This window comes from Marmota monax, unplaced genomic scaffold, assembly GCF_021218885.2.
Source record: "Marmota monax isolate L192 unplaced genomic scaffold, Marmota_monax_Labrador192_F-V1.1 WCK01_AAM20220418_F8-fsc00077, whole genome shotgun sequence".
Lineage (NCBI taxonomy): Eukaryota > Metazoa > Chordata > Mammalia > Rodentia > Sciuridae > Marmota > Marmota monax.
The window spans coordinates 4,246,324-4,265,962 of NW_026694610.1; the positions used below are offsets into that span (position 1 = coordinate 4,246,324).

General features: G+C 38.6%; 1 protein-coding gene across 1 annotated transcript in view; it reads left to right on the top strand.

Annotated features, from left to right (window-relative positions):
- The window catches only part of Slc45a2 (solute carrier family 45 member 2), a 41,245-nt gene extending 21,870 nt beyond the window's left edge, over positions 1-19,375 (top strand). Inside the window, exons 4-7 of the mRNA XM_046422227.2 lie at positions 11,103-11,246; positions 11,875-11,998; positions 17,394-17,605; positions 19,114-19,375. Coding sequence (XP_046278183.1) covers positions 11,103-11,246; positions 11,875-11,998; positions 17,394-17,605; positions 19,114-19,335 — 702 coding nt within the window. The 3' untranslated portion in view covers positions 19,336-19,375. The remainder of the gene's footprint in view (positions 1-11,102; positions 11,247-11,874; positions 11,999-17,393; positions 17,606-19,113) is intronic.
- The last annotated feature ends 264 nt before the right edge of the window (positions 19,376-19,639 follow it).

The following is a 19,639-nucleotide window of genomic DNA, read 5'->3' on the forward strand; positions in this document are numbered from 1 at the left end:
AGAGCCATTTTTGACTGCAATAGTATAAAACTTAAAAGGAATAATAGAAGGTATTTCAGAAATTCTCAAAAATGTGGGAATTAAAGAGCATGCTCCTAAACAACCTATGGGTCCAAGAAAAAGTCAAAAAAGAAATTTAAAAGATATCTTGAGACAAATGAAAATGGAAACACAATTTTTAAAAAATTATGAGATGCAGCAAAAAGAGTTCTAAGAGGGAAGTTTATAGCAATAAATGCTTACATTGAAAAAGGAAGAAACATCTAATAATCTAAATAATAATCCAAATAATCTAGAATTACATTTTAAGAAATTAGAAGATGACGAACAAACTAAGCCAAAAGTTGGTAAAAGGAAGAAAATAATAAAAATCAGAGCAGAAATAACTGATATAGACACTATTAAAAAAAAAAAACAGAAAATATCAATGAAACTAAGAGTTGGTTTTTTGAAAGGTAAACAAAATTGACAAACCTTTAGTCAGACCAAGTAAAAGTGAGAAAGGACTCAAACAAATAAAATTGTAAATGAAAGAGGAGTCATTAAAACTGATGTTGCAGAAATTTTTTTAAAAAGCTCATGAGTCTACTATGGGCAATTATATGCAAAAAAAATTAGATAATCTAGAAGAAATGGATCAATTCTTAGACACATAATACCTACCAAGACTAAGTCATGAAGAGATAGAAAGTCTGAATAAACCAAAAACAAGTAAGGAAACTAAATCAGTTTAACAAAGACAACAAAAACAACAACAACAAATTCCCATCTAAGAAAAGTTCAGGATGTGATTGCTTTATGTTTGAATCCTACCAAACATTTAAAGAATTAATGCCAATTCTTAAACTCTTCCAAAAAAATGAAGAGGAGAGAAAACTTAATTTATGAGGTCATCATTACCCTGATTCTAAAGTCAAATAATGAGAGTAAAATTAATAAAAGAAAATTACAGGCCAAAATCCCTGTTAAACATAGATGTAAATATGATGAACAAAATACTAGCAAATCAAAATCTGCAGTACACTAAAAGAATCATTCACCATGATTAAGTGAGATGTATCCCTGGCATGCAAAGATAGTTCAACATACTCAAATTAACATCGCAAGAAAAGGACAAAGGACAAAAACTATATGATCATCTCAACAGATGCAGAAAAGGCATTAGACCAAATTCAACATGATTTATGGTTGAAAACCCTCAACACATTAAGTATAGAAAGAATGTATCTCAACATGTGTAGGTTATGTATCAAAAACCCACAATCATCGTCATTCCATGGTAGAAATTAGCTTTTCTTCTAAGATCAGGAACAAGGAAAGGATGGCCACTGTTGCCAATTCTGTTCAACTTAGTACTAGAAGTCCTAGCCAGAATAATTAGATAAGAGAAAGAAATAAAAAGTATTCAGATGGAAATAAAGAAGTTAAATTGCCTCTATTTGCAGATGATATGGTCTTATAGTTAGAAAACCAAAAAAGTTAGAACTAATAAATGAATTTATTAAAGTTGAGAATACAAAATCAACATGCACAATCAGTAGCATTTCTATATATTAACAAAAATCTATCCAAAAATAAAATTAAGACAATAATTCCACTTCCAATAGCTACAAAAAATACTTAGGAATAAATTTAACAAAGATCTGTACACTGAAAACTATAAACATGGTTGAAAGAAATTGAGGGCACAAATAAATGGAAAGATATCACATGTTCATGAATTGGAAGAATTTACATTATTAAAATGTCATTATTACCCAAAGCATTTTACATATTCATTGTAATCCCTATCAAAATTCTGATGAAATTTTCCACAGAAATAATAAAAACAATTCTAAAATCCATATAAAACCATAAAAGATCCCAGAGAGCCAAAGCCAATCATAATGAGCAGAGCCAAAGGCATCATATTACCTAGCTTGAAAATCTACTACAAAGATGTAGTCACCAACACAGCATGGCATTGGTATAAAATCAGCACTTAGACCAGTGGGATGGAATAGAGCGCCCAGAAATTAATCCTCACATTTATGGTCATTTGACCTTTGGAAAAGATGCCAAAAAGTCACAATGGGGAAGAAGGTCTCTTGAATGAATAATACTGAGAAAACTGGCTATCTGCATGAGGGGGAATGTAATTACATTCTCAAAACATAATCAAAAAATCAATGCAATGCAAAGGGATTAAAGATTTAAACATAAGACCTAAAATTATAAAACTACCCCCCCAAATAGGGAAAAAGCTCAATGACTTTAGTCTGGGTAAAGATTTTATTTGTTATTACCCTATATAACAGACAAGAAAAGTAAAAATAGACAAATAGGATGATATCAAACTAAAACTTTCTGCAAAGCAAAGGAAACAATGGAATGAACGGACAACCTTTGGAATAAGAAAATATATTTGAAAACTTCATATCTTCCAATTCATGAACATGCAATATCTTTCCATTTATTTGTGCCCTCAATTTCTTTCAACCATGTTTTATAGTTTTCAGTGTACAGATCTTGGTTAAATTTATTCCTAAGTATTTTTTGTAGTTATTGGAAGTGGGATTATTGTCTTATTTTTATTTTTGGATAGATTTTTGTTAATGTATAGAAATGCTACTGATTATGCATGTTGATTTTGTATTCTCAACTTTAATAAATTCATTTATCAGTTCTTTTTTTGGTGGAGTCTTTAAAGTTTTCTAAGTATAAGATCATATCATCTGCAAACAGAGACAATTTAACTTCTTCTGTTAGTATCCAAAATATATAAAGAACACAACTCAATAGCAAGAAAACAAATACCTTGATTGAAAAATGGGCAGGTTTCTGAAAAGACATTTATCCAAAAAGCATAATGAATAAACAATAGGTATATTTTTAAGTACTCAACATCACTAATCATCAGGGAAATGCAAAGTAAAACCACAGTGAGTTCTCTCCCCATACCCATTAGAATGGCTCTTATCAAAAAAGATGAAAGATAACAAACACTGGAAGGATATCCACAAAGGGAACTCTTGTACACTGTGGATGGGAGTGTAATTTGTTATAGCCATCCCTGAAAACCATATGGCAGTTCCTCAAAAAATTAACAATAAAACTACCAGCAATCTCACTACTGGGATTATGTCCAAAGGATATGAAATGGACATGTCAAAGAGATATCTGTATTCCTATTTTTGTTTCAGCACTATTCACAGTTTCCAGGCTTTGAAATCAAACTGACTGTCCATCATGGATATTTGTTTTTTTAAATTTATTTCTTACATACATGTCAATAGTGGAATGCATTACATTCATAATTATACATTCAGAGCACAATTTTTCATAACTTTGTATATAAAATATGTTCACACCAAATTATGCCATTATACATGAGCTCTTTCTTTTTTTGCATTACAATTCTTAATACACCTTTATACCACAATTTATCATATCTCTGTATATAATTTGACAGCAAATTCACATCTTCATACATGTATTTTGTATAATGATAACCATCTCCTTCCACCATCCATGCAATTCCCCTTCTCCCTCCCTTTCCCTCACACCCCTATTCCCTATCTACAGGTAATCTTCCTCCCATGCTCTCCCTCCCTACCCCACTTTGAGTCACCCCCCCTTATATCAGAGAAAACATTCGGCATTTGTTTTTTGGGGATTGGCTGACTTCACTTAGCATAATCTTCTCTAATGCCATCCATTTTCCTGCACAACATGGGTATTTGGATAAAGGAAATGTGGTTTATACACACAATGGGATACTACTGAGCCTTAAAAGAAGGAAATCCTATTAATTGTGACAACGTGGGTGAACCTAGAAGTCATTATAAGAAACAAGACAGACACCAAACAAGAGTTATTGCATGATCTCACTTATATGTGGAATGTAAAAACATTGAACATACAGGTACCAAGAGTAACATGGTGGTTACCAGAGGCTGAGAGAAGGAAGAAGTGGGGAGATGTTGGCAAAAGGACACAAAAAATTTCCCAGTTGATAGGAATAATTAGTTCAAGAGATCCCTTGTATAACTAATGATAATATGTTGAAAACTTGAAATGACTCAGATCTCAAATATTTTCACCACAAAAAGAAAAATAAAATAATACATATGTTAAGTAGCTTGATTTATCCATTCTACCATGTACACATGGATCAAAACATCATGCAGAAAAGTTCCCTTTTCTTCATATCCTCTCCAACATTCGTTACCTTTCATCTTCTTGACAACAGCTATTCTAACAGATGTAAGGTGATATCTCATCATGATTGTAACTTGCATTTCCCTGAAACACACATTTTAATTTGTCAGTTAAAGAAGGAAAAGGAAAAGGATAACCAAGTGTGTAACTGCAAAGCTCAGGTGGAGAGTCGCCAGTAGAGGGCTAGAAGGTATGAAGACTGGATTAATCCCTTGGATTTGGCAGTAAGGAGCTTGTGAGGAATTTTAAGATATCAGTTTAGGAGATTTATAGCTTGAAAGACAAGTTGCAAAGGGGTTTGAGAGAAAACTTAGTAAAAAAAAGGGGGGGGGGGAGACATTGGGGATAGTAGAGATAAAAGTTTCTAGGAATGACCAAAAGTGTCAGCCAGTGAATGGGGCAAGGACTTCGGGAGAATCAAGTCTCAATCATGGATCTTAGCTGAGTTAGTGTATAGGAGATCCCAAATAACAAGGGATTGTATAAATTATAAATTCAGCTTGGCATGGTGGTGCACACACCTGTAATCCTAGCTACTTGTAAGGCTAAGGCAGGAGGATCACAAATCCAAGTACAGCCTCAACAACTTAGTGAAACACTGTCTCAAAATAAAAAGGGCTGGGGATGTAGTTCAGTGGTAGAGCACCACTGGATTCAATCTTCAGTACCAAAAAAAAAAAAAGATGTAGATTCATTTTCTTTCCTATAAAAGATCAAACAGATGATTCTGGACTGATATAAAATTCTACAAGGAATATGAACCCTTTTCTATTTTGTTGCACTGCAATTTGAACATGGTGTCTTAGTTTTGAGTTTCAAGATGGCTTTTCTAGTTATCACTGTTATATTTCTATCAGCAGGAAAGTTGCAAACTTCTGCCTACATACTTAAATAATTGGCCAAAACTTTGTCACATGGCCATAAGAAGCTGCAAGTAGGATGGGGAATATCACTGTCACTGGGAAACCATCTGCACTGTTGAAATTATATTGCTTATAAGAAAAGAAGAGCAGGTTCTGGGGTCAATTTTTAGTCTGACAACTTACCATCTCCTCAGCCTGGTTCCTGTGCAAGTACTTTCACCCATGGAGCTCAGATTTTTTTTTTTCAATCTATTAATTGAAGATGATTGCTATGTCCCTTATTAGAATTAAATGCAAACATCTACCCTGGTGGTTTACAAATAGTAGTTGTTACATACATTTGCTTTCTTTTTTAAAGCATCACAGGTTCAGAATTAAAATCCAAACAAGTTTTATGTGCTGGGGCAGAAAGGATTTGGGAAGTGTCTTTTTAATAATTAAAAAAGAGTTGGCTACCAAATGTTTTCAAAGGAATGCAGTTTTGTTGTATTTAGGCCTCCCGTGTCTTGACTTCCTGGGGACCCCTACTCATTTCTGAAGACTCTTTTACTTCCCAACCCATGTGCAGGCTTTTCCTTTTGACTCCGGTATTATGTTATTCGATTTTCTCCTGGAATCTTTTCACCTTGTGTGCGTGTTTGCTAACTTGTCTCTGTCTCCCCTATTGATGATGAGGGAATTTCCTTCTTAGCCCTGACATTTACCTCAGTGCCTGGACTACAGGAAGCAACAAACAGTTCATTAAGTGGTTTGTTGAATGAATACAACAAAAGCAATTATGTGTCATAGAGTTGTTGCTGGGATTTTTGACAAATAAGAATTATTAGAGTAATGCCGTGTAAACAGTTTATTCATTCATTCATTTCTTTATTCATTCAGCAATTATTCCTTACCATGCTAGACCCAATGCTGAGCAAGAGAAGATTGTAGATATCAAGATAGACTCTGTCCTTGCCCCACAGAGTTTGTTTAGCAAAGCATGACTATGTGTTGTTTTAATTTTTTAAATAAATGCCTAATTTTTTAATAACTTTAGATTTTTTAAAAGTTGAAAAGATAGTACAGAGTTCTTGTGTGTATTTCACCAGCTTTTTCCTATCATTAACATCTTAATTAACTATGCATAGTTGTCAAAACTAAGAAATTAACATTGGTACAACATTAGAAATAAGCAGCTGATTTATTTGGATTTTTATCAGTTTTTCCACTAATGTTGTTTTTCTCTTCCAGGATCCAATCTAGGATACTACATTGCATTTAGCTAAGTGGTTTATAAAATTCCTAAACTGTTTTTTTTTTTGTTTGCAATGATATTTTAAGAAAATATTTTTGCTGCTTATAGTGAAAAGAAAACCTTATTTCAGTTTGTTTAATTATGTGTAGAATAAAAGCAATATGTCTTAGCTGCTAGCTATAAGAATCTATGAATTATTTTTAAGGTTAAGTTTTTTTCTCTTATATTTGTTTATTACTTGCTCTATTCATTCACTTGGCATTTCTTCAAAATTTATGCAAAAAGTAAACATTAACATTGCTTGTGTTTAGATTGACAAAATGCTTCCTCTGTTCATATTCATGAACAGAGGCTACATGAATATTGCTCCCACATAGTTCAGTTCCTGCAGTGCATCGACCTGTTTTCATCACGCCATCTGACAATACAATAGAAGAGAATAATCTCCCCTTTGTTTGATACTGTAGCTCAAGGAGTAACAAGGAGGTCTCTGAGAGGAAGCCTTCATTTTATCTTGATCACACAGCAAATAGAGAAAATATGATCACGTAGGTCTCCTGAGATTCTAGCCTAACCTCTGCAGCAGGCTGCCTGGGGAAGAATACTTTCCCTGGCTTCCTTCACTAACAAATCAGATCTCTAAGATCACTAGTGATACTAGAGCTTCCTTGCTGTGAGATTCTGCCAGGCCAATGGGGAAATCTTGGAACATCCATCTGATGGGACATATGATTGAGATCATTAAAAACTGTATGTGTTTGAAGATTTCTGTAAAACACAATTTATCAGGTAAAACACACATATTTACATAAGTTAATCACTGTTCTGGGAAAAAGTTATACACAAATGGAGAAAAAAATGGAAAGGAAATATACCAAAAATATTCATTAACAGTTACCTTTTCCTGAGTGATGGACTAAAACCTGGCTTTCATTTTATTTTTGAAAACCCTGCAGCATCTCCAAAATTTCTATAGTGGACATAAAAAGTAATGAAAATAAAGAAAAAAAAATAATGTCATGGTTTAAGGAATAAAATAAAACAAAGTTTTACTAATGATATAAATATTACTCTAATAGATTATCTGGAGTGTGTGTGTGTGTGTGTGTGTGTGGTACTGGGGTTCAAACCTAGGGCCTTGGGCATGTTAGGCAACTCTTCTACCAGTGAGTTTCATCCCTAGGCCTTTTTTTATTTTCTTGCTATGTTGTCCAGGCTGGTATCTAACTTGTGATCCTCCTGCCTTGGCCTCGAGAGTGGCTGAGATTATAGGCATGAGCCCTGCAGATTATCTGCCTTTTTGATGTCCTTGATAGATTGTGGCTCCCTCTCAAAAAGTCACCCAGCACACTTCCATTCAGAAGCTATTGTGAGGATCAGACAAATCAAGTGAGTAGAAGTCTGCTCAGGAGCTGGGGCTGTAGCTCAGTGGTAGAGCACTCACCTCACACAAAGTGAGGCACTGGTTTCGATCCTCAGCACCACATAAAAATAAATGAATAAATAAAGACATTGTGTCCATCTGCAACTAAAAATTTTTTTAAAAAAAGAAGTCTACTGAGAAGCAAGGAACTCTTTGCATTAGCAAAAAAAGAATCGCATCAAATATAACTATCACTGGAGAGATGTTGGTCAAAGGACACAAAATTTCAGTTAAACAGGAGATATTAGTACAAAGGGTCTATTATACAACATGATGACTATATGTGGTGTACAGTTAATGTATTGTATATTCAAAACGTGCTGACAGAGTATAATTTAAGAGTCCTCACTACAAACAAATAATAAATGTGAGGTAATTCATATGTTAATTAGCCACATTAGCCATTCCACAATGTACTCATATTTCAAAACATCATATACTATATCATCAATATATGTACTTTTTGTTAATTAAAAAATAAGCAATAAGAAAAAAATACAATTGACTGTCTTGTATGTGCCACATATACAACACTGAAGGCTTTGCAAGTTTTTGTCATTTGGTTTAAATAACAAAATAAGAGTAAAAATTAGAGTTAACATATCTTAGGCTCAAAGCCATGCATATGGCCCTTTTCTTCCAAATGCACATCTTGGGAGGTCTCTAGCTAAGCTGTGGCGTCTGCACTGTGCCAGGGCCCTGCACTAAAGCCAAGGGCGTCGTTGTTTTCAAAATGAGAGTGGCTGAGTGATTTGAGAACTGGGATTTGAATTTTTAGTGGCAAGAGGCCTGAATTATTTCAGAGTTTAACCTGGATCCCATAAAATCCTTCTCCAATTAATCCATGCCCCCAAAAGTTGGTGTTGTCAATGTTTGAGTAGTCTCCTTTTGAATGTACTTTTGTGGAGTTCTCTGGCCCCTGATAACTGTGCTTTGTTCATTATAAATCCATCACCCTCCAGTCGACTGTGGTGCAGAGTGTATGCAGCAAAATGACTCCCAGGGGCTCAGAATCATTGAAAGATCTTTTCAAAGGGAATTGATGAGTCAGGGATAAGGTGCCAGCTGGATTTCCATTCTGAGTTAAAATACCCAAAGGAGCTTTGAATATTTACATTCCAAGCTTTTGCAAAAACACTAGACACAATTCAAAACCTCATATTTATTTTTGGAAAAAAAGGAAAATTAGGTGAATAATGAAAACGGGCTGAAAATTGCATTAAAGGCAGAAGCATAAATTAATATTTGGAATGAGGTTGAATACTTATCTGCCAGATTCACTTTCTCCACTATGCAATTTTGGAAAGAGGGGAAGGAAAGTGGAGACAAATTACTTTGTTTGAAGCATGAAAACCAGGCTGTTGCTCTCTGGGCAACATCTTTAGCTACTTTTTTCCTGTGTGTGTGGGATATATAGCAATTTTGCAGTACATTTCTGTTACAATCACTACTCATTTTGACAGGTACTATATTCTATGTGCAGAAAACAGTTATTTTTCCTAATTCCAAGGAAATGTCTATGTTTTTAATAGGAATTGAGTATAAGAAACATCAGTACAGTCATAGTCAGTGGTTAAATACTGTAAGATTGATGGATTTTAAAACAGCACTTTGTACAACAAAACTTAAGTGGGTAAATCTGAATTTCTACAACAAAGAAACCAAAATCATTATCATTTAAGGTGAAAAGTTATGAAGCAATATGTAGCTATAGTTAAATAGAAAATCTCAGGACACTGTCTCTCAGGAGATTGACTAACTAGGACTCTATCTTTCAATGTCAAGAGTCTAATAAATTAAAATCTGCCAAGAAAGACCAATCACTCTACCACAGTTGATGTTTTGATTCTGTCAGCAGGGCAGCTGAATAATATTCTTGAGGTTTCATTCTTCTAAGACAAGATGTTAAAGACTATTCCATTCTTTGCATTTCAAAACAGTTTATGTCCAGTTTAAATTGTCTCAATCTCTCAAGTTTTCCGAAACCCCCAAATAATCGTAGCCTCTGGTTTTAACACATTCTAAATCTAAATTGAAGAGTTTTAGGGCAAATATATTCATCACTTATATGCGTATGTGTATTCACACTTTTCTACATTGTTCCCATTTCAACTCAACATAATGTTCATTTACATGTGTCCACTATTGGCAGCATCCAGAGAAATGATCCAAGATAAGGCAGCTGGCCAAGATCAGGGAGCTGACTGGATTAGTTTTCTATTGTTGCATTTAAAAATCACTACAAACTAGCCACCTAAAACAACATTTATTAATCATCTCACAGCTCCGTTGGTCAGAGTCTGGGTGAGCTCTTCTAGGCCCTGTGCTCAGGGTCTCAGAAGACTGAAATCAAGCTGTCAGCAGAGCCTTGACCTCATTTGATCTTAGAGTTCATTCAGGCTTCAGGCTGTTGGTAGAGTCCAGTGTTGTTTTTTGTTTTGTTTTGTCTTGTCTGTATGAGGAATTAAACCCAGGGTGCTTTACCTGAGCTAGACCCCTAGTCCTTTCTATTTTTTTATTTTGGGGCAGGTTCTCCTTAAGTTGTCAAGGCTGGCCTCGAACTTGTGATCTTTCTCCTCAACAACCCAAGTTTCTGGGATTATAGGTGTGCACCACCATGCCCAACCAGAATCCGGCTCTGTGTGTTACAGGACGGAGGTCCATATTTTCCTCCCAATTATTGGCCATAAGTTGCTCTGAACCCCTCAAGGCCACTCACAGGTCCTTAGCATGTGGCACCTTCTGTCTTCAAAGCCAGTGATTCTTGTGCTTCAAATCGTTCTGATTTCCCCTTCTGCTATCAGCCGGAGAAAACTCTGCTATCCAAGGGTTCATATGATTCAACCAGGGACACCCAGGTAATCTCTCTTTTGGTCAACTGGAAGTCAATTGATTAGTAAGCTTAATTACATCTACAAAATCCCTTCGGCAAGCAACATCATAATCATAGGGTAACATCAGAGGACAGACAGACTGAAGGCCATCTTAGGTGTGTCCTACAATGCTCTCAGAGTCAAGAAATCTAAGAATTCCCATCATCTAAGGGCTGGTTAGATCTGTTAACTTTGTGCTCTTACAGCCAGCATGATTCAAAGATAGGATTCTAGATACCTCTTATGCCTTGGCCCCTAGCTGGTACCATTCCCACTCTCTTAGGACATAAAAGCCTTATTTGGGGCCAGAAAAATGCTAAGTAGTCACTCATACTTAATAGAACAACTTCTATGCGTCTATTCCAAGGAAATGTAGGTGCTATTCCCAGAAAAAGTGACCCTGTGTGATGGCCAAGTGAGAGACATGTGACAAGGTATGTGCTCTGGCTTCTGCAGCTGGCTGGGTTTCTCACTGAAGGTCACACCTCTGCTTCATTGTGTCGTTCCAGACTCGGAGGGCGATGACCATGAAGTCACTCCTGAGGGCACTGGCGAGCATGCCACCCCACTACTGTTTCCTCTGCATCAGCCACCTCATTGGATGGACTGCCTTCCTGTCCAACATGCTTTTCTTCACAGATTTCATGGGCCAGGTAATGAACATGTCCATGCACACACTCATTGACCCATATCAACTCTTCAGTCAGCAGTTGTTGAGCTTCTTCTGCATTAGCCAAGAGTAAGAGTACAGGAAAGAGTACCTTCCAGGAGGTGGCTTTCAGACAAGGAAGCAGCAGCTACTGACACTAGAAGACACCATGAGACCTGCTAGCATTTGATCCAATACCAGGGAAAACCAATGTGTCAGCTGGAGAGATCATGGCTGATTTCATAAAGAAGGCACAATATGATCTGGGCCTTGGAAGAGGAGTAGGAGTTCCAGAGACAGAGGAGGGAAAGGAAGCCCTCGGAGCAGGAATAGCCAATGGCAAGGGTGGGTGTCAGGGTTGCCTAAGTCAGGTTGGGGCCAGATGTGCAAGGGTGTTAAGATGCAGGGGATTGTTGTTTAGACTGGATGCATAAGAGTTAGACTTCCTGAAGGTCCTTAAAGGAAGGTGTGATGGGATCTGACTTGGTTGAGATAGAATGCACTCTGTGTCCTAGGAAGGACCCCCTGGACTGGGTCATGTCATTTGGGCAGGGGTAGAAAAGCAGAATGCATGAGAAGAGAACCCTATCTCACTGCATTTGTAGCTCAACAGCCCCACACTTCTCTTTCAGATTGTGTATGGCGGGGATCCCTACAGCGCGCACAACTCCACAGAGTTTCTCATCTATCAAAGAGGGGTCGAGGTTGGCTGCTGGGGCTTGTGCATTAACTCCGTGTTTTCTTCACTGTATTCTTGTAAGTCTCCCTCTCCTGGGGGTGTCTTCTAAGGGGCTCTGGCTTAGCCAAATTCAGATTTTGTACTTCTGTATCTATTATTTTCTTTAAAATTTCAGATTTTTGACAAATATATGGAGGTCAGGAAATACTGTTCCCTTAGCAAGGAGCATATGAAGTATCCATGTTCATAGGGAATTCCAGGTGTCGTTTCCCTTAGTGGTTACTAAGTACTTAGAATCAGTGGATTCTTGATCAAGATTTTCTGGAAAATAAAGGGGAGTTTCAAACAAGATGACGACATGCTGGATGGGAGAGACATGGACTCCCAACAGGTCCACGTTCTACCAGTGGAGTTTTATAAAATACTTGTCAGATTTGCAGAATGCACAAAATAGAAGGGATGATTAATATGATAGGTGATGAGCAACCTGGAAAATAACCTCAGCTCTCTGAAGTACAGGGTGCTACGCTATGGGAGCACTGCCCCAACTTTGAGAACAATTGATCTTCCCCCTCAGATTCCAGCTTTGCATTGGATCTTGAGTTTCTGGACCAAATTTGGAAGACAGAACAAAGGGATTTCTGCCACTGATTTTAAATAAGAACAGACTAATGTGCTGTAACTCCAGGGTACGACACAGACTCATTTTGTCTTTGGTCACGTAGATGGCAATCTCCAGCTCTGTAGACACTGAATTAAGTGAAAAGTCTTGCCTGCAATATCTGGAGTGGAAATTTGACTCCTAATAGCAAAGAGCTCTTCTCACTCCTCTCTGCTCCTCCAGGGTAGGGAAGGGGAAAGCTGACCTCCAATCAGAGCTCCAGATTTGGGACAGGCTCAGGGGACAGCAGAGGTGTGGCCCAGGTTAGGGAAAGGGAAAGAGATGAGGGGAGCCCCTGTTACCATTCTCAGGGGCACACACTCAGTCATTGAATCATGCGTCTTATAGGGGAAAATGTTGAACCCACCCCCTGTCCTTCAGTTTACCATAACACAGTGGGGAACCAGATTCAAGATCACTTAAAAATTTGGTGTAATGAGGAAGAGGGGGCCTAATATAACAATTAAGGAGTTTGTAAGACGAATAATCAAACAGCCATAAAATTCATTGTCTTAAAATTTAAGGTAGTCAAACAGTGGTGGCTTGCAGCTTACATTTCTTTAGCAAACACTTTTGTTTCCCTGTGAGTGTGGGAACTCAGGGAAATTCCAGGTGGAAGCTTTCAAATACTTAAAATGTAATCAGACAGTGATAGGCCAAAAGGGTCTAATAAATTATTCATCTGAATTCTTTTGTGATTTCATGGGTGAGGGGTGATTTCCTACCCCCCTCCCACATTCTTGTAAGAGGAACACAATTTTCTATGTGTAATTAGTGTTCTAATTTGGTGTCGACTTTCATTTTATCCCCTCAAGGAATTCCCACTAGGTACAATTCCATCAGTCTGGTTTGACTTCCTGTATGATTTCATGGCATTTGAAAAATTTAAAAGCATGTTATTTTTAGGCCCTTTCTTTTTAAAAACTATTTTTATGCCTTTGTTTTATGTATTTATCTTTATGTGGTGATGAGGACTGAACCCTGTGCCTCACATGTGCTAGGCAAGCGCTCTACCACTGAGCCACAACCCCAACCCCTCTAGGCCCTTTCTAATTAAAAGCCTTATGTATGAAGAAAACTATCATTTGAATAGTATTCCAAAGTTCATTAATGTATAAATTTATGATATCCCTACCACTGTAATTTTGAGCCAAAATTTTATTTATAAAATACCAGGTGGCCCAGCTCAGGGACTCTCTATGACCCCAGCAAAGTCCAAGTCCCTCAACTTGGCATTCAAAATTTTCAGATGGGCCCAGCTCACCCTCTGACCCCTCCAGCTTCTACATGAATTGATTACTCTCAATGACACACCCCAGGGACTTTGTTGTCTCTGTGTGTTTGTCAGTGCTTCTAATTTCTTTTACCTGAACTTATACTTCTACTAATTATATGTTTATTCCTGCTTTAAATATCACTTCCTCTATGGAGTCATTCAAGGTTTTCCTCCTGCACCTCAAACCCCCTGGGCAGAATCAGCCATTTCCTTCACTGTCAGAGCACACTGAATTACCCTCTGATTTGAACATCATATAACATCAGACTCTGAGCCACGCTCTCAATCTAGACAGAGCTCTGAGGGCAATTTCGACGTGGGGGTGGGCTATGGTGATAAGAATATGGTAATATTTTTCTCACACTCCTTTTGTATAGCAAGCATACTTGCACCAATTAAAATAGCAGTACTGAGTACCGAGGCCTAGCCATATTTTTAAATCATCCACTACATTCATAGCTGTGCTTTAATCAACCCTACTGCTCTAACCTTAAAGAACACTATGTGATGATATGGCTGCCCTAGGTATCACACCCAGGAGAGGCGGGGACAAGAAGTTTGGTCCTGCAATATAGTGATTTCTCTTCATGAGTAAAGCACTGTTTGTCAGACTTTCAGTTTTTGTACTTAAAGTTACTTATGTTTCCAAATATCTCCTTATCCTTCTTTGCCTTCTCCTTGACTGGTCTACACACATGGAAAAGAATTGAGTATTGATGAGATACTAGATAGATTATATTTTTGACACAAATGCAATCATCAAGCAAACAGTTGTTGCATCTCACGACTAAAACTCAGGGTCACTCCAGGTGAACTGGGCTGCACGAAATGACCACACAGAGACACAGAAATACCTTTTTCTTTGAGTCCTGTGACAGCTCCTCCAAACTGAGGGGTCCATGGAAAGAGACAGGCTGAACCCTTTTGGTGGGAAGAAGCACATTCAAATGAGGCAGGGGTCAGGTTTCACAGGGTTGAGTCTAGCTTTTTCGTGAAGTCAGCTGTCAACAGATTGACTGTCATCTAGGGAGGCCATGCCCATCTCATGAGCTGTGTGGAGGTCACGGCAGAGCAAGCGAAAAGACCAGGGTGAGGCCCGCCCAAACAGAGGGGCAAGGTCGGTTCAGTCCACTTTGTGTGCTCAGTGCCCACAGTTCACACACACAGCCCAGGGCTGGCTTGCCACATCTTCACATTCTCATCACTCAAGGACAAGGGGCACTCAGTTCCTATGTGGCAAACAGCCTTATCAAGTTTTGTTATAAAACTGACCTAGGTTCACACCACCTCCATTCTCAACTTTAATGAGAGCCCTCTGATGTAGGATGAGTGTAACAGAGGAAGCCACGGTGCCTGCCTGTCACTTCCAGACTGGGTCCACCATCCAAAGCTTGAGACAATGTTCAGCTTTATTATTGATTCAAATATAATACAAATTATGTTTCTTGACTGTGAGGTATGAATTATAATTATTTGGATAGAAATGGAAAGTTTTATTATTGAATAGGCACATTTCAAATATCTACAATTCGTACTCCGGGTCATGTGTTCTGGTAGAATGAGACAGAGGAGAGATAAGAAATACACAGATTACATGGGACTGCAAGTTGGTGCAACCAATCTGGAAAGCAGAATGGAGATTCCTTAGAAACTTTGGGATGGAACTATCATTTGACCCAGCCAACCCATTCCTTGTTCTATACCCAAACGACTTAAAAACAGCATGCTACAGTGATGCAGCCACAACAATATTCATAGCAGCACAATTCATATTAGCCAAACTGTTAAACCAACCTTCAATAGGTTTAACAGATGCCCTTCAATAGATGAATGGATAAAGAAATTGTGGTATATATACATAATGGAATATTACTCAGCAATTAGAAAGAATAAAATTATGGCATTTGCAGGTAAATGGGTGGAATTAGAGAATATCATGCTAAACGAAGTAAGCCAATTCCAAAAGACCAAAAGTCAAATGTTTTCTCTGATAAGTAGAATGAGACAAACATCATTACCCTAGGTACATGTATGAATGCACAAATGATGTGACCCTACTTTGGGTACAACCAGAGAAGTCAAAAATTGTGTTCCATTTGTGTACAATGATTCGAAAAGCATTCTGCAGCCATGTATAACCATTTAAATGAAAGAAAGAAAGAATGAACAAATGAAAGAATGAATGAATGAATGAATGAATGAATGAATGAATGAAAGGAGGGAAGGAAGGAGGGAAGGAAGAAGGAAGAAATATATAGATTACAAACAACTGATTAAGAGGAGGCTCTGGGGAATGAAATTGGCCCAGTTATGCTAAGTGAATGTATGGATATGTAGCAGTCGATCATCTGACTAACATTATAACTCTAAACTATAAACCAATAAGACTGTTAAAAATGAATTATTTTTTTAAAAAAAAAAACTAAAGACAACCAATTAAAGAAGGAAGATAATTTTTAAGGTTTTTTCCTACTATTCTGAAAAATAGTATAAAATATTTTAAAGGAGAATTTCAACTTTTTAATAACCTTTTTGCTCTTGTTCATATTTTGAGACAGGATCTCACCATGTTGTCCAGGCTGGTCTCCAACTCCTGGGCTCACACCATCCTCCCATCTCATCCTCCCAAGTAGCAGGGTCTCCAGGCATGTGCATCACTCCAGACTGAATTTTTAAAATTAGCTCTACCCTTATACTTGAATGAACAAGCCAAGTTTCCCTGCTGGGAGGGGAACCATGTTGAGTCAGGTCTCCTCAGCGCAGCCTGTGTTTGCGGAAACAGCAATAGCCATGTCAGTTGACATCTTTTATGGGTTCAGGTTGGGCTAGGAGTGTTTTCAGCCTTTTCATTTGATTTGATCTGGACGACAACTCCACAAAAGAGTTTTATTCCCATTTTTCAGGTGAGAAAGCTGAGGTAATGAGAAGTTAACACACTGATCTACAGAAAGGGAGCCAGATATGGGGACCTGTGAGCCCCTGATCAGCCTGGAAGGGTTGGCAAGCCACACAAAGTGTTTGCAGAGAATGGACACACTTTGGACTGCATTTTGCTGTGAATGACTTAGATCATTCTGCAAAATCAGTTTGCTTTTATTTCCCCCAACCTGACTTTAGTTGGTGGGGCAGGATAAGCATTTATTGTCATTTGGATCCTATTGGGCCAGACCTCTCTAACCAGAACAACCCCCACTTTTCTTTCATGCCTTGCAGTCTGAGGGTCCTGTAGCCAAGGTGGGCTTTCCCCCCTTCTTTTGCATCCTTTTGCTATTTAGCTGTCTGCTAAACAGAGCCTTGTCCTCCTGTATGGAAAATAAAACCAGCCAAGCAAGGCAATTTCATGCTGCAAAGGGTTTAAAATTGATTCCAAAAGCCAGCTGTTTTCAACCCACAGATAAAGAGGTTTTTTGTTCCTGACTCAGTATCAAAAGAAGGCTCCTGAAACAGTGAATCTTCAAAAGAAAAGATTGTCTGAAAATATTAAATGTTGTGAGGCACTGCCAGCTCTAATCTCTCCCTTTCTTCTCCCCCACAGACTTTCAGAAAGTGTTGGTATCCTACATTGGATTAAAGGGTCTTTATTTCATGGGCTATTTGCTCTTTGGCCTGGGGACAGGCTTCATAGGACTCTTTCCCAATGTCTATTCTACGTTGGTCCTCTGTGCCTTGTTTGGGGTAATGTCCAGCACCCTGTACACGGTACCGTTTAACCTCATCGTTGAGTACCACCGAGAGGAGGAGAAGGAGGTATGTCCTGATTGACACTCTGCCCTAGGGAACACTGGGACTCCCATGAAGACTGGGGCTGGGTGGGGGATTTAGTAGGAAAGTGCAAAGCAGAATTGAAAAACAAGGGTTCTTGAAACAGCAGCACTTAACATGCCTGATCAGTCACAGCCACACAGGGCCCCTTCCGCCTTACCCTGAACCCTTACCCTGGTGCAGCTGGTAAGCTGTGGAATGAGGACCATCACTTTCATTTCTCTAGTTAGGAAACAGGGGTTTAGTGATGCCAAGAAACCAGTCCACAATCACAAAGAGCCAAGAAAGGAGGACCCCAGATCTTCTACAGCCACCCTTCAGGTCTTCCCAGGATGCCTGTAGCATTTCTGGTGACCACAGTGAGGGTCTCTCTGCCCCCAAGCACTACAGAAATACAGGGTGGCATTTCTGGGACTTGGGAATTGTGAGTAGGAAATTCCAAGGCTTGTCTTTGGGAGTCCAGACTTTAGGAAGTGTGCATGGAAGAAGGTTGGAGCCATGAGTGATACCCTGAGAGAGGTGCCAGCTCCATCTAGGGTTCAGAACTCAGACTACAGAGCAAGACCTGGGCAGTCCTTATAAGGACATTGAGTTGGGTGTTTCTGCTCTAAAATTACCACCATCTCTTTGTATCAAATGTGCAACTTTTCTTCCATGCAAATAGGCTTAAACTTCCTTAACTGGAGCAGTGATGTAAACGCTAAGGAGATAACTGAATCCAATCCATCTCAGCATGAAATTGCAAAAACACTGGCAACATTTATCAATTCAGACCAAACACAAATCCAACAATTATGTTAAACAAATAGCTATATACTGAAGGGTTGAGTTGATTTTGATGTTGCTTCCCCTAAGTATGTGAATGATTAGACATCATTCTGAAAATGTTTGCATTTTTAACATGAGGGGAGAAAAAGACTGGGAGTTAGTCTTTATTTATGGAGTCCCCACTACATTGTATGACTTCTGAGGAAGAGATGATTTTGCCTATATTAGGCACTCATCCCTCTTATGTGTTAACAGTGGAATTATAACCTTTGTGACAGGTAAGGAGGATAGCATCAGATAGGAGGGTGGAGCTTCCTTGTGGCCTGAAATCAGGGGTTAGCAAATTAGCACCTGATGGCCTAAAGGTGGCCTGCTACCTGTTTTTGTACAGTCTCTAAGCTAAGAATTCCTTTCAGATTTTTAAATGATTCAATAAAAATCCCAAAGAAGGCTAGTGTTTTATGACATGTGAAAATGACATGAAAGTGAAAACTGAGTGCAGATAAAGAAACTCAGACTGAAAACTAATGTCTATAAAGTTATGTTAGGATGTAGTTTGTTTACGGAGGTAGCTGCTTTTGCACTGTAATACCAAAAGTGGGTATTTATGGCCAGGACCTTATGACTCACAGAGGCATATGGTTCCTTATGGAGAAAATTTGCAGACCTCAGCACAGTGACAGCTCCTTGAAGATCAAACACCGTTCCTGTGCTTCTCCTTGCAGATGCAGGCCCCTGGAGCAGGCCCAGACAGCAATGGGCGGGGGAAGGGCGTGGACTGTGCGGCCCTCACCTGTATGGTGCAGCTGGCTCAGATCCTGGTCGGAGGTAGCCTTGGATTTCTGGTCAACACTGCTGGGAGTGTCATCGTCGTGGTGATTACGGCCTCTGCAGTAGCACTGATTGGCTGTTGCTTTGTGGCTCTCTTTGTTAGATATGTGGATTAAGTCAATAAAGACACATGGTGGATTAAGTCAATAAAGAGACATCGACCCTAACCTCAGACAAGTGCAGCACATGGAAGGAAGTCTTTTTTTTTTTTTTTTTTTTTTGTGGCTCTGCATGTTTGGGGTCTGCCATTGGATTCTCTGTGTTGTGATTTCTGCTGGAGTCATCTGCCCACTCCTCGTGTTTCACAAATCCCCTGCACAACCATCCCTGTGTTTCAGGCATCTTTTGTCTGGGTTATACCTCTGTGCACTGATGGCAAGGATAAGTGTGGTTGGGAGCACCTGCCATGCTCACCTTCCT